Genomic DNA, 14,167 nt, shown 5'->3' with positions numbered 1-14,167 from the left:
GCGTTAGAAAAACATATGATGAGAATAAAGAATGGATCTGTATAAAAACAAAAGAAACAAAAATGTAGTTGACCATCTGCTAAATCCCCTAACCCCGAACAGTAACTATGCATTGGTAGCGTAGCAACCGTAACTAGGCACAGTAAGCTTCTTATTTCTCTATCTGCTGAGGCTTTCATGGGGTCATAGGTTATAAAGAAGGCATTGTCTTTTTACTAGACTTTCCAAAACTCCAAAATATATAAGGAAAATTGAAAGATGCTTTAATGTAAACTGCTATCATCAGCATGCGCGGCTAACTGAGCGTTACATCCAAGGCCAATGAGAACATTATGAGTTTGATTGGTTTGTTGATTACAGGTTATGTTAAATAAAAGTCCTGTTCATGACTCCTTTCTTTCCCCCCCATTTCAGCTGGCATTGAATGTAGGGTAACTTTAGTCCCTGGCCTTCTCTTTATTGGATTTGGGGAAGTTTATATTCCAGCAACTCCAGTCATTAGCTTTAGCCCCAGTCTTTTAGCATTACGTACGCACGCATATTTATAACCTATTTTACAAGATTCTCATTTGGAAACATGAAGTCAGCCAAAGATGACATTTCCAACAAACTCATGGAGTGAACATTAGCTTAATGAGCTACCTAGCTATAGCTGTTCAAATCTGCCAGGATTAGATCATTTTAGGCAAAAAGACTGGTTAAAAATGAGACGCCTGCTTGGTTTATCTCTGTCTAAAAAAAACAATGAGCTATTGTTTCATGAATTGCCATATATTTTGAGAGGTATCTAGTATTGTTATAACTGTAAACTACATATGTGCCATGTGAATAGAAATCTTGAAAGAGCAACAGTTACTTGGTGTTTGGGGCTTAGTGAATGGTCAATTGCAGCATCTTCAATTATCATTCAAACATTTTTTTGTAGTATATTAAATTGTTCCACTCTTACAAGTTACAGGTGTACCCTTTTATCACCGTACATATGGACATTTTGCTCTAAGAGAGGGATAAAATAACACAGGCATGAACAAATCCCTAAATAAAGAAATCCAGTATCGTTAACGAAATAACAAAATTAACAAAAAATAACTCCAGCCTCCACACTTTGCTATGGAGACAATTCTGCCCTTGCCAGGATAATTTGAAACAAACAGCAAAAAATGAGATTGCTTTGCCTTTGCCAGAGTTAACGGAAGTGCTTACTTTTCACACATTTGCACCACGCACACACACACACACACACACACACACACACACACACACACGCACAAATATATGTTCACGTGCACACAAAAGAGAATCAGACCATATGTCAGAGAAGCTGTGCCTACACAGATAATAATAGCTTTGAACAATTGCTTGTGTGTTCTTGTTTGTTTGTCTCCATACATGCACAAGTACATGAGAGTGTGCGCCAGGGGAGACTCAGGGCAGATGTAGGTATACAAAGACTCTTTGTTAAAGCTCTGTTATGAGTCATGACAACTCTCCAAGAGTTACTGACAGCACTGTCGTATCCGCTGCATCGGAGACAATTTGAAATACACACTGTTGATTCTACACTGATGCTGAAGTGGCCTCAGTGTTACCCCACCATTCATTGTTCAGTGGAAATAAACCTAATTGGTGGGTATGTATCATTATGTTCACAAAATGTGTGAAAATTCTGTGTTCCTGAGGATAGACATGATGAATGTGTGACCACACTCAGAAATTCTGAGAGCAAATGAAAGTGTATGTATTTTCCTGATTATGTCTAAAATATTTTAAGGGGAAAGCTGTTTTATATATTACACATATTATGTAATGTGTAATATATGCAATACTATACTTTTAAAGCTAACATTAAACAACAGGCACCTTGACAAAAGTCCAGTTAAGTTCTGTGGGTGTTAAGCAGTTCTATACACAGTCATTTCTGACCAGAGGGATTAGCTGCACAAACAGTGCCAGCCATGCACAATTAGTTAATTACCTTAATCACTTAATTAGGATGGGTGGAATGCATTGTCAATGTTGTATGCATAATTATTGATTTATCATGTGGAGCGAGCAAGCCAAGCAAATAGTCTCTGTGAAAATGAAGGCTGTGAGATCCAGGTGGTACGTGGTGCTAGTCAATGATATGCAGAGTGAAGAATGCATTTGTACATAAACCAAAAAGGATGAGAACATTTCTACAGCTTTTTATTCCATCCTGTCTATTGCTGAGCACCCGGGTCAAGACTATGTTCCTTGAGGATGTACATCAAATGTGGGTGTTTCAATAGTCTGCCAACATTTCCTTGGAGGAATTATTCACATTGTTTCTTTATCACATACAATTCACTTTTTAACTTGTTGAAAACACAGCTCACAGCTTGCTTCTTTGCCTGCTTGAATGTTGGCCCACGTGATGAATAATCAGCCATAATGGGCAATAATGTACATTTAACCATGACACAGCATGCCATGTGATGTACATTAAAATGTGTTTAATAAAGTTTAAAGAAAACCTTGTATTAAAACATTTACAGTGTTTTAATCCAGTGAATTTGAACAGTGAAATTAGTATATCTACACACAAAGATGACAGTTGTGGAAGCCACAGCGGATACTGGAGCATCAAAACTTGAAGGTATGATGTCATCAAATAAGATGTGAGAGAGCATACAGATGTTTTATTTGATGATTTAAATCAGTTTTCTTCTTCATGGTGTCCAGTAGTAATTTCATCATTTTCTCGTCTATTGCTGCTGTTCAAACAAACCTAAAATCAAACACAAGTTAAATCTGCTGTCTCAATCAAAAAATAAAAATACCAATAATATTAATAAAAACATTGATTGGACATTTGAAGTTACAAATTAAACCTTGGTTGTACAATTTTTAGTGTATCTGAAAATATATGAAGTATTTCTGTAAACTGTTCCAGTGGTTATTATAGTTAAAGAAAACTAAGACTAAAACTAAATCTAACAGTGAAAAATGTTAACCGAAATAAAAATAAAAAGGATAGATTTTTTGAATGAAAACTAAATAAAAAACTACCAAAAATAAGACTTAGTAACTCAAAATAATGAGAAAGTATTTTAAAATAATGAGATACTATCTCAAAATAATGATGTAGTAACTCAAAATAATTACTTATCTTATGACTTATTAGTATCTCATTATTTTTAGATGCTAAATCATTATTTTGAGATAGTTTTGTCATTATTTGAGATAATAAGTAATTATTATGAGATTGTTTCTTGTTATTTTGAGATACAAAGTCATAATTTTGAGATTGTTTCTCATTATTTTGACTCACTAAATCATTATTTTGACTCACTAAATCATTATTTTGAGAAATGTTTTCATTATATTGAGATAATAAGTCATTATTTTGAGATAGTTTATCATTAATTTGAGATAGTAAGTCATTATTATGAGATTGTTTCTCATTATTTTGAGATACAAAGTCATTATTATGAGATTGTTTCTCATTATTTTGAACCCACTAAATTATTATTCGGAGAAAGTTTCTCATTATATTGAGAAATGTTCTCTTTATATTGAGATAATAAGTCATTATTTTGAGATTGTTTCTCATTATTTTGAGATTGTTTCTCATTATTTTGAGATAATAAGTCATTATTATGAGATAGTTTCTCATTATATTGATTTACAGGATCTTTTCTTCATCACATTGGCTTTGGCTTGGGCTTCGATAAAGAATAACCCTGATCCAAATAGCACAAGTTTCTAAAGTAAAAAAAAAAAAAAGTGAGGGTAAACATGGTCTGCAATTATTTATGACATTTTACTCCACAGTGTTTTTGCCCCTCACACGTTTGTCCTACGGAGTTGCCGTACGCCGTGACGTCACTCCAGAGCGTCAAGTAACAATGGTAAGTGAGCAAGCAATTTTTCTCTCCGGCTCTCATGTTTATCCTCCTAAAACTCATTTTTTCACCGATGAAACACCAAACACGGTCCTCGAAACGTATATATATGAGTGTTTTCGTGTGGTTTCAAGCGGCTGTGTGTGTCACTCTGTGCGGTAATAACGTAATCAAAAGTAGGTTAGAGCCTGTTAGCAAGAAGGCTAGCTGCGTTAGCCTTGTTGCTCGGTATCAGCTAAGTCATTCATATAATGTTTGATTATAGACGGCGATGTTTAACTTTTGTCTTTTCTGGCCAGAAAGTTTTGTCTTCTTGTTAACACAATGTAAAGTGTTAGCTACATGAGCTAACTTGAATTAGCTTGCAAACTGCGAGAGTTATTAGGGAAAATCTCTCTCTAATGGCTGCAATGTGTTTATCGATATACTTAACGCTGTTGTTATGTGAGTTTTAATTAACATGTGTGATTAACGTGTTTTTAATGTTTTTGTAAGGGTCAAAGCCAGAGCGGAGGCCACGGTCCCGGAGGAGGCAAGAAGGATGACAAGGTGAGCATGACACAGCTTTTAGCTCATCTCTCAATCCTCTTGTTTTGGTTGTCAAACGCTGATCTTTTGATTTATGTATTTATTTTTACGTGACAAATATGGCAGTAACTGTGTTAGTTTACAGTAATCATCATCTCCATATTAATTGTGTATAGTTTAATAATATGATAGTGTGTTCTTCCCACTACCTGGCTAAACTAAGATAAGATCAGATCAGATACTCCTGTTATTAGTCCCACAGTAGGGAAATCTACATTATAACAGCAGTAAATGGATAGGAAAAAATAAAAAGAGGATCAATAGAAAGAATAAAGAACAGTAAATAATAAGTAAATATACAAGCAATTAAAAGACAATAGTAGTAAAAAAAATAGTAAAGAAATATAGTAACATCATATATCAAATATATATTGCATGGTTGAACATGAAAGTAATAGTTTACCCCAAAAAATTTAATAAATACAGTCATAGGCCTATGTAATGATAAGAAAAAAAGCTTATCTGCTTTATTTGGGTGAAACTCCTCTACAGTTTTTAGTATCAAGGCAGCAATAAAATAAAAATAAAAAGGTTTCTTTGGAAGAGATTTTCCATTTTTGACATTTTGTCATTACACTTTGTGCTTTTTGAAGGATAAGAAGAAGAAGTATGAGCCTCCTATTCCCACAAGAGTTGGCAAGAAAAAGAAGAAGACCAAGGGACCAGATGCTGCCAGCAAACTACCTTTGGGTAAGGAACTAAAAAACTGAGGGATGGTAAACCTATCTCTGTTTTTGTGTAGCTGTCCGTTTCGCTCTTTGGTCCCGTCTCTGCAACTTCCATTGGTGTAACTTGTTTTTTTGGCTGTCATTTTTGATCTTTTTGATTTGTACGGTCACTCTGCTCACATGCTTGTCTGTGTCTGTCTTTCAGTAACCCCTCACACTCAATGCCGCTTAAAGCTGCTGAAGCAGGAGCGCATTAAGGATTATCTACTGATGGAGGAGGAGTTCATCAGGAACCAGGAGCAGATGAAACCCCTGGAAGAGAAACAGGAGGTCAGCCTTTGTTGCTCAAACTTTGTCCCATTTGTTGTGTGGGTGAAGTTTAGTTAGTGTAACGTAACTCTTAATTTTTCTTTACAGGAGGAGAGGTCAAAGGTGGACGATCTGCGAGGGACCCCCATGTCTGTGGGCACTCTGGAGGAAATAATCGATGACAACCATGCCATTGTTTCCACCTCAGTGGGATCAGAACACTATGTCAGCATCCTGTCTTTTGTGGATAAGGATCTGCTGGAGCCAGGCTGCTCAGTCCTGCTCAACCACAAGGTACCCCATGTTATAATAAAGAAACTGATTCAAGACATTAAAACAGAATTAATTTGAGTTATGTAACTTCTTGACAGTGTGTCTTAACTATTTCATTGCACACTATGATTTTAAAGCTTCTACCATTTGTAAAAAGTCTTTGTAGTTGTCTATCATTAACTGTCTATGTGTATAACCTGCAGGTTCATGCTGTGATTGGGGTGCTGATGGATGACACTGATCCCTTGGTGACAGTGATGAAGGTGGAGAAGGCCCCACAAGAAACATACGCTGATATTGGAGGACTGGACAATCAGATCCAGGAGATCAAGGTATATTAAACACAATAAGCTTTTTTTAATAGTGGAAAAACAACTTGACAACATTAAGTTGAACACACTCTACAGAGAGTTGAATCCTTATCAAATGAGAGCTACACACATTAACAGCTGGCCTCCAGTGGATGCATAGTAACTCAATAAAAGTCCACCACAAAATAGAAATATAAACAGCAAAAAGCATCTCACAGTCAAACATACCGGCATAAACACAGGGTTATCATGTTAAACCTGGATGAGTATTTAAAACTGAAAATGAAGTTAATGTATTTAGCTCCTAGTTGGCTGGTAAAACAGTGACTACACACAACTTCTACAAGTCTATTACAATTCACCAGAGCTGGGGTATAATGAAGAGTAATCTGCAGTTATATTTCTACTTAAGAAATGATCATTCAGCATTTAAATCCATGCTCAAAAACAACCATTAAAGTAATTTGTCAGCTACAATCTTTGTAGTACGAGACCCTTACCCCTGTGGACTTGAAAGGTGGCTGTTAAAAGTAAGATGGTAGTTTTGTCCCTCATAGAAAACAATGACTCCTTCAGCTTGAATTCATGTGTGTTTTTATAAATGCATTTTCACAGTCGATAAAAAATATAAAAACACACATTTTCCTCAGCGTTTCCTAATCTGTGTGCGCTCAGTTTGTTTGAACTGCTCCAACAGTGAATAACACTTGAATACAATTGATTCATTTGTAGCTTCCACACTGTGTTGTTTACGTCACTTGCAACTGCATTTGCTTAGCAGCCAGCGTAAAGCAAATTGAATGATAAGATGCTTGTGTTGGTGAGGTTAAATCATTCTAACATCGTTTCTTTAGATGCTGAGGCTGACTGTGTGGTTGTTTGTTGGTTTTTAATAGGAGTCAGTGGAGCTGCCTCTCACACATCCAGAGTATTACGAGGAAATGGGTATAAAGCCTCCCAAAGGAGTCATCCTATATGGACCTCCTGGCACAGGTGAGTGCTTTAATCAAACATATTACCAGTTGTTCTCAAAGCCTAAAAACTCCAGTAGAACATACTACTATTATTATTTAGCCTGCCTTCTGTTGCGGAGAAAAGAAAACAAGATGATTAGGAATATATATATTAATTTTAGGTTAAATACATTTAATAAAAGCTGAACAATTATAAGCAATCAATTCTTAATATCTACATAAAACAATACCCAATCACCTGGGATAATATTTATGTAGTTATTCATTGCATGTATGAGATGCCGATTAACAGACGACAGATTGTATAACCATTAAAGCCATCAGTCTTCACTGCTACACAATCAAGAAATCCTCATAACTACTATCTTATTTAAACTATTAACTAAGTATAAGTAATTTGACCCGGAACAACTTCAATGGACAAACAAATTTGTAGCACCTATACAAAAGTATAACATTTCAAAGTATTTTTTATTTTTGTGAATTTTGGGCCACCAAAGGAGAAGTCCTCAAATTTCAGGGTGTAAGACATTTTGGGTGTTTTACAACTATCAAATATCAAAACGGGGCTAATTTGACCCGAAATGTATGTAAGGGTTGAGAAAGGTTTCATTTCAATGGATTATAATGGTTATTATGGTTATACCCATTCCTAAAGACGGCACCCAAGTTTGTGACACATGTTGAGGCCAACGGATCACATTTATTCTCCAATAAGGGGAGACTCTTGAAGGTGTCAGTGTGAATGGAGAGAAAAACGTAATTAGTATCTGTTAATGGACAGACTAAATTGACTTTATTATCCATCTGGTCCAATCATTTATTCATCATCATACAGAATCAGTACATTTCTATGGAGGCTGTGCTTTTTTTCTTCTCTAGCCTTTCAGACATAACACGTGTTCCTGTAATCACTCAACAAGAGCCGTTATTATCTTGGAACAGTGGGTGCTACAGTGCTCCTAATGGCACATGTTAGTTTTGAACCGCTGACCTCCTTTTTTTTAGTTGCAGATTATGTCCTTCCTCATGCCTTCCCTCCATTTTATATGATCATCATCATCTATTACCTCTTCATAATAGATATAGGACTGTTATATAATATCTTAGTCAGAAATATTGAATAACACAACAATTTCACATTTGCAGAAAGTGCACACATAGAAATATCTTTCAGTGTCGGTACTTACATTTTTTTTCATCTGCAATTTAAGAAAGCCTTTTACCTTCTCATCTGTGTGAATGTTATGTAGCAGCCTGGTGGTGAATGACGGAATGACGTGTTAGACCTTTTATATCTGCCTTAAAGTGCACCTTGGCAGAGTGTGATATTTTGCCTGTGCTTTTCCTAAAAACCTCTTAACAGTAATGGCAGAATCTATGAATGAGGGAGAATAAAGCAAGAAAAAAAATTAAATGGCTGCAAGTTTTTCATGAAACAAATTCAAATAAGATAAATAAAATTAAGTGTGACTAAAGCCTGCTTAACCTTTTGAAAGTTAAGTTTTTCTTTAACCCTTACATACTGTTCATAGTCCGACTCATAATTAGTCTGTACACAGATTCACATTCATTAGTCATTAATAAATGTTTGATTAAGCTTAGACAGACATTCACAAATCACTATTTTAGGGTCCAAGAGAACATTTTATAGAATATGACAAATACAACATATTTAAATTGTATATTTGCATATACAAAATTTGTATCAGCTGCACAAAAATAAAAATAAATGTATGCATTTTATTTGTATTTGTGTATACTACGAGTCACATTAGGAAAAGTCCAGCTAAAAGAAATATGCGTAGGGTATTTTTACAACTCTTGAACGTAAAAATGGGTCAAATTTGACTTTGAACAGTATGTAAGGGTAAAAAAGTCACAAAAAATGTCATGTCGTTTAAGAATAAATTCAGCATCTTGAAAGACAATATTTAATAACATTCATCTGGATATCAGACGGCTGGAATAAAAACATTTATGTTCTAAAGATGCTTTAGTGATGTAGTTTTTGTGTGTGTCAAAGATATACTTGGAAATGTGTAAGTGTGTTTGCTGATTTAAGCTCTGTTTGATCTGCACCAGGTAAGACACTGCTCGCCAAGGCTGTAGCCAATCAGACATCTGCGACCTTCCTGCGTGTGGTGGGCTCAGAGCTGATCCAGAAGTACTTGGGAGACGGGCCCAAGCTGGTCCGAGAACTGTTCAGGGTGGCAGAGGAACATGCCCCCTCCATCGTCTTCATCGATGAGATCGACGCTATCGGCACTAAGAGGTACACACACACACTCTCATCTATTTTAAACTGTTTCTGACGTGTGAGAGACTGAATCAGTGATGATGTGGCACCTGTGGTATTGAGGAATCAAAAGTAGATAACAAGGTGTTGGAATAGTAAGTGTGATGAAGTGTTTTTCTTTTCTTTTCTTTTAATACCTAACAGCACATTAAGTGTTTTGATTTACTCCTGGAGGGTTTTCTTCATTATCTAACTGAAGTTACAATCCAGATGAGTTACCAGGTGGCAGAGGCAACAAACAGTGTTAAATTAAAAAACATCAAAGCTCTTATTTGTCTGTTTATCCGTTGCTGTAGGCAGCGAGATGTGAAAAGACAGTAATGTTGTTAGGTAGGCTGTTTGTTGACTTAAATGAAGGGGCTTGTAAATGGCTTTGACTGGATATTGACTGCCTTTTAAATAATGAATGAATCTGTAGATGTGGCCAGGCTCTTTTTTATTTATTTATTTTACTTCACATAGACAACAAATCAGTTAGTGGTAACAAGACCGCTTGATGGATAAGGTGGAAGTCCTCAGAGTCTGATAATGTGAGGTGATGCAGTGGGATCCACAGATTCTTAAAACCAAATGTCTGTTTCCTGTCTGTGTCGTGTAGGTATGACTCCAACTCCGGCGGTGAGAGGGAGATCCAGAGGACCATGTTGGAGCTGCTCAATCAGCTGGACGGCTTTGACTCGAGGGGCGACGTTAAAGTTATCATGGCCACTAATCGGATAGAAACCCTGGATCCAGCCCTCATCAGACCTGGTCAGTGGGAGTCTGATTGGGCCTGTATCTGTGTCTCTCTCTCTCTCTCTCTCTCTCTGTCTGCTCACTGATGTTTGGGAAATACCTAGTCTGCTTTTGAAAGTGAATTCTCATGTTTTTTTCTCTCTCTCTTTGTCTCCTCTCTTTGTAATTTTAACAGTTCATTATTCAGTTAACCTCAGAAGACATTAACAGCTATTTATATATTCATTTAGACCTGCACTGCTTGTGCACTTAACAGCTTAATTAGCTGATAGTGGATCAGAGCTGCCATTAAAAGGCTTTATCTTCTCTGTGAACAGTTATCATGATGTTTTGTAAAAGTTCAGAGTAAACATGTTGGCTGAGGAGCTCTCTTTCTTAAATAATTAACCAAATGTGATCTGATAATGCGACTCACTGCTGTGTTAACGAATCAAATGGGTTCTGAGTGAGTGTTACTGGCATTAGCCTGCAGGATTAAATGAGCTAAAGTGTACGAGGGTTTTTAGCAGCAGTTTGTGATTGTCATTATTGTCTTCTCTCCTCCTCCTCCTCAGGGAGAATCGACCGTAAGATCGAGTTTCCCCTGCCGGATGAGAAGACCAAGAGAAGGATCTTCCAGATTCACACCAGCCGTATGACAGTAGCAGATGATGTCACCCTCGATGACCTCATCCTGGCTAAGGACGACCTATCAGGAGCAGACATCAAGGTAAAGAGAGAGGGGGACTGTCTGTTCACAGCTGCTGAAGCCAGAACTGAGATGCACCATCAGATGATTTGGGATAATGTTCACAAATTCAACCTTCATTGACCTACTAGTATATGTAGGAGTTGACCATCTGAATATAAGAGTGGATTTGGCAGCATGACATAGGCTGTGTCCAGTCAAGCTGCATCCTGGCACTGGAGATGCACTCTTATCAGTTTTTTTTTTTTAAATTTGCTCTGGGCCGGTTCTGCAACTGTGGCCATTTATCGATCACGTGCGTTGAAAAGGTCTTGGCAGCTCACAATGATGCTCAGCAGAGTGGAGCGAACAAGATGAAGCTGTTTTAGGGTTTAAACATCAAAGTGGGTTTTTCTTAATTATTCGACTGTCAATGTTATTATTAAGGGCTCCATTCAAAAAAAAGATCTGAGTTTATATTCAGATCTTTGCCTCTCATTGACTCAACTCTGCTGCCCCCATGTGGGACATCACAGAATGACACTTTGAGCAGGTTTCTAGCGTGTTGAATGATGCTTAAATTATGTTAGTTGTGATTTATAATAATTTATTGTTATGAGCAGCATTTTCACAGTTTTTTATTTTATTTGAGAGGTGGTTTTTAAGTTCATCCTGTGGTCATCTTAAATAATGTTTGTTATGATGGTTTTTAGCTGTCAAGTTGTCATGGTGGAATAAAAGTAGAATAAAAACCACCTACAGCTGCCATTCAAGCTTTAAAACTCACAAGATTTTGGGTGGAGTGTTTAGTTTTAAATACTGTCAATACAGCATTGTTGTGTTTCTGTCATTCCTGCAAATCAGCTATGTCCACATTTCATCGGGTTTCCCACAATAGTGCTTTTTATACAAGAGTTACTAGTTTACCCTGTTAGGCAGGAAAGCTTAACACACAAACTAAGTGACAACACAAAGCAGAGCATTGTTTTTAGTTCTCACTGTGTCAGAATGAGCACCCACAATCATTTTTACCATATTTCTACAGAGTATGCCTCTTTTCTTTTACAGACACATTTATTAAAAGAGAAATTAAACCTCTCTCTCTCTCTCTCTGTGTCCTTCAGGCCATCTGCACAGAGGCAGGCCTCATGGCTCTGCGGGAACGCCGTATGAAAGTCACCAATGAAGACTTTAAGAAGTCCAAGGAAAACGTCTTGTACAAGAAGCAAGAGGGCACACCAGAGGGGCTTTATCTCTAACCTTCAAAGTTTTATATTTCCCTCACTCACCCCCACATCTATCTATCTCTCCATCGCTGTGTGAAAGAGAGGAAGCCGCAACTGAGTTGTCTGCCTCCCCAGAGAGAGTTTTGATATATTTTGTGCATGTCATGTCTGGCTTATTTCACTCTCTTGTTACCGTTATGTGTTTAAGACATTAAATAAAACAACAAAAAATAAAAAGTCCGTAAAGAAAGTGCTTGTCGTGTATTAGTCATCTTTATTTACTGGAGTGTTTTGGCTCCAAGCACCCTCTCAAATCTTGTTTGTACAGCGGCAGCATCTGTTGACGTCTGCTCTTTATTAGATTTCTGTATATTGAGTTCATCTCTGTGCTGTAATATCTTCAGATAATTAATCACATGAATTATTCAATTAGTTCAGACTCTGTGTTGTCGACCTCTGTGTCACAAATTGAATCAATTGTATCAGTATGCAAAGTTATGTTTTTATCCACCCTTGTAGTCTTCCTCGTGCAATCTGTGGGTGATATAAATGTTATTTCAAGATGAGATAGAAGCCTGAAGGAAGTGCCCGTGCTCTCCCTTAAAAGAAACCACCTTCCACTAATCACTGGAATATTCCATGTGACTCCCACACACTTGATGACAGCAGAGATGCACATAATTAAATCTTGTGGCTGCAGAATGAGATGAAACACCCTGACTATAGCATTTTACTCGGACATTGCCTCCAGGAGCTGCATAATGTCAATGCACAAATGTCTCACTCTGAAGTATTTAAAGGGACTGTTACTAAGCAAAAGAGAGAAGTCAAAGTGAGTTTCTGTGCATGTTCTGCTTTCTGCACATTATAAAATGTCTGCGGCTTTGGTACGAGTGCCGTCTGTGATATGATTTTGCTGTCTTGAATTTGAATCGGCCTTTTGAGTTATTACAGCACGGTTAAGTAAATCCAGCTAAGCTGCCCTTGCTGCAGTCTGACATGCAGAGAACAGTAACGCTGATTTAATTCCTCTTGATGTGGAGCCATGTGTAACTCAGTGCTCAGCAGAAAGTGGCCCCACGCAGCAAGCATCGTACCACTTTCCAGGGCCATCTCAGAGTGCCGCTGCTGCTGCTGTTGCTGCCGCTATTGCTGCTGCAGCCCCCTCCTCAGAAACACTCTCTCCTTATTAAATCAGTCACGCATTTCAACTGCAGTTAGGCAGTTACAGCTCATTCAGACTGCTGCTGTTAGAATCCTAACAGAACCTAAAAAAAGCTGAACATATTACCCCAGTTCTCAGGTCTCTGCATCGGCTGCCAGAATTGACTTCAAAATGCTGTCACTTGTCTATAAATCACATGCTTTAAAGCCAAAATACACCTCTGATGTGCTTCTGTCCTATGTACCCAATAGACTTCTTATGTCATCAGGGACCGGGCTGCTACCTGTTCCTAGGATTAAAACAAAACATGGTGAAGCTGTGTTCAGTTATTGTGCTGCACATAGCTGGAATAAACTTCCAGAGGATTTTATCTGCTTCAACTACTACTTTTAAAAGCAGGCTACAGACTTTTCTGTTCACCTTTGCCTTTAATTGCTGCTAATAACTGTACTCTGACTCTGAAAATGTTTTTTATTTTTTTTTATGTCTTATACTTTCCCCCCCAATATTTTAATCCTTCTATGCTATTTCATTTTATCTATTTTATGTAAAGCACTTTGAATTGCCTCGGTGCATGAAATGTGCCATACACATAAACTTGCCTCGCAGCTCGTACATCACAGCGCATTCAGCAAATGGAAGGAGAGAAAAAACATTTAAATCAAGTGTGGCTTGTCAGGCCGGAGAGGCTGGGGGGGCTACAAGCAGAAGGGTGTGCGCTCTAATGAGGCATTTGCCCTGTCAGCTCGAGGCAGCTCTGAGTTGGGTATTTCTAAACCGCCCCCAAGAGCGCACAGATACTGATGGGGGGATGATACAGCAGGCAGGGCTGACCATGGTGTTGGCATTCTCTGAAATGTCACATCCACATCATTGTTATTTCAGGATGTGTACAGATTTTGCTCTACTTACTAGGTCTCCGCTTAACAGCAAATGAAAGATTACAAATGCTAAAACACATAAAGAGACCAAAACAAAACACACACACAGGCTAAATTTGCTAAACATTAAGATAGACTTTCCACAAAAAAGCTAAAGTTTTGTTCTTGTTGGTGCAAATATGGTAAAAAAGAATCTACCTTTTAC

General features: G+C 37.4%; 1 protein-coding gene across 1 annotated transcript; it reads left to right on the top strand.

The window, feature by feature from the left end:
* The first annotated feature begins 4,310 nt into the window (after window positions 1-4,310).
* Window positions 4,311-12,166, top strand: psmc1b (proteasome 26S subunit, ATPase 1b). The gene is made up of 10 exons (XM_062437168.1): window positions 4,311-4,415; window positions 5,048-5,144; window positions 5,328-5,452; window positions 5,540-5,725; window positions 5,908-6,036; window positions 6,912-7,008; window positions 9,075-9,264; window positions 9,887-10,038; window positions 10,578-10,732; window positions 11,815-12,166. Exons 3-10 carry the CDS (start codon window positions 5,393-5,395, stop codon window positions 11,947-11,949), a joined length of 1,104 nt encoding a protein of 367 aa, XP_062293152.1. The 5' UTR covers window positions 4,311-4,415; window positions 5,048-5,144; window positions 5,328-5,392; the 3' UTR covers window positions 11,950-12,166.
* The last annotated feature ends 2,001 nt before the right edge of the window (window positions 12,167-14,167 follow it).

This window comes from Scomber scombrus, chromosome 17, assembly GCF_963691925.1.
Source record: "Scomber scombrus chromosome 17, fScoSco1.1, whole genome shotgun sequence".
In the NCBI taxonomy this organism is placed as follows: Eukaryota; Metazoa; Chordata; class Actinopteri; order Scombriformes; family Scombridae; genus Scomber; species Scomber scombrus.
This window is presented reverse-complemented; position numbering and strand designations above follow the sequence as displayed.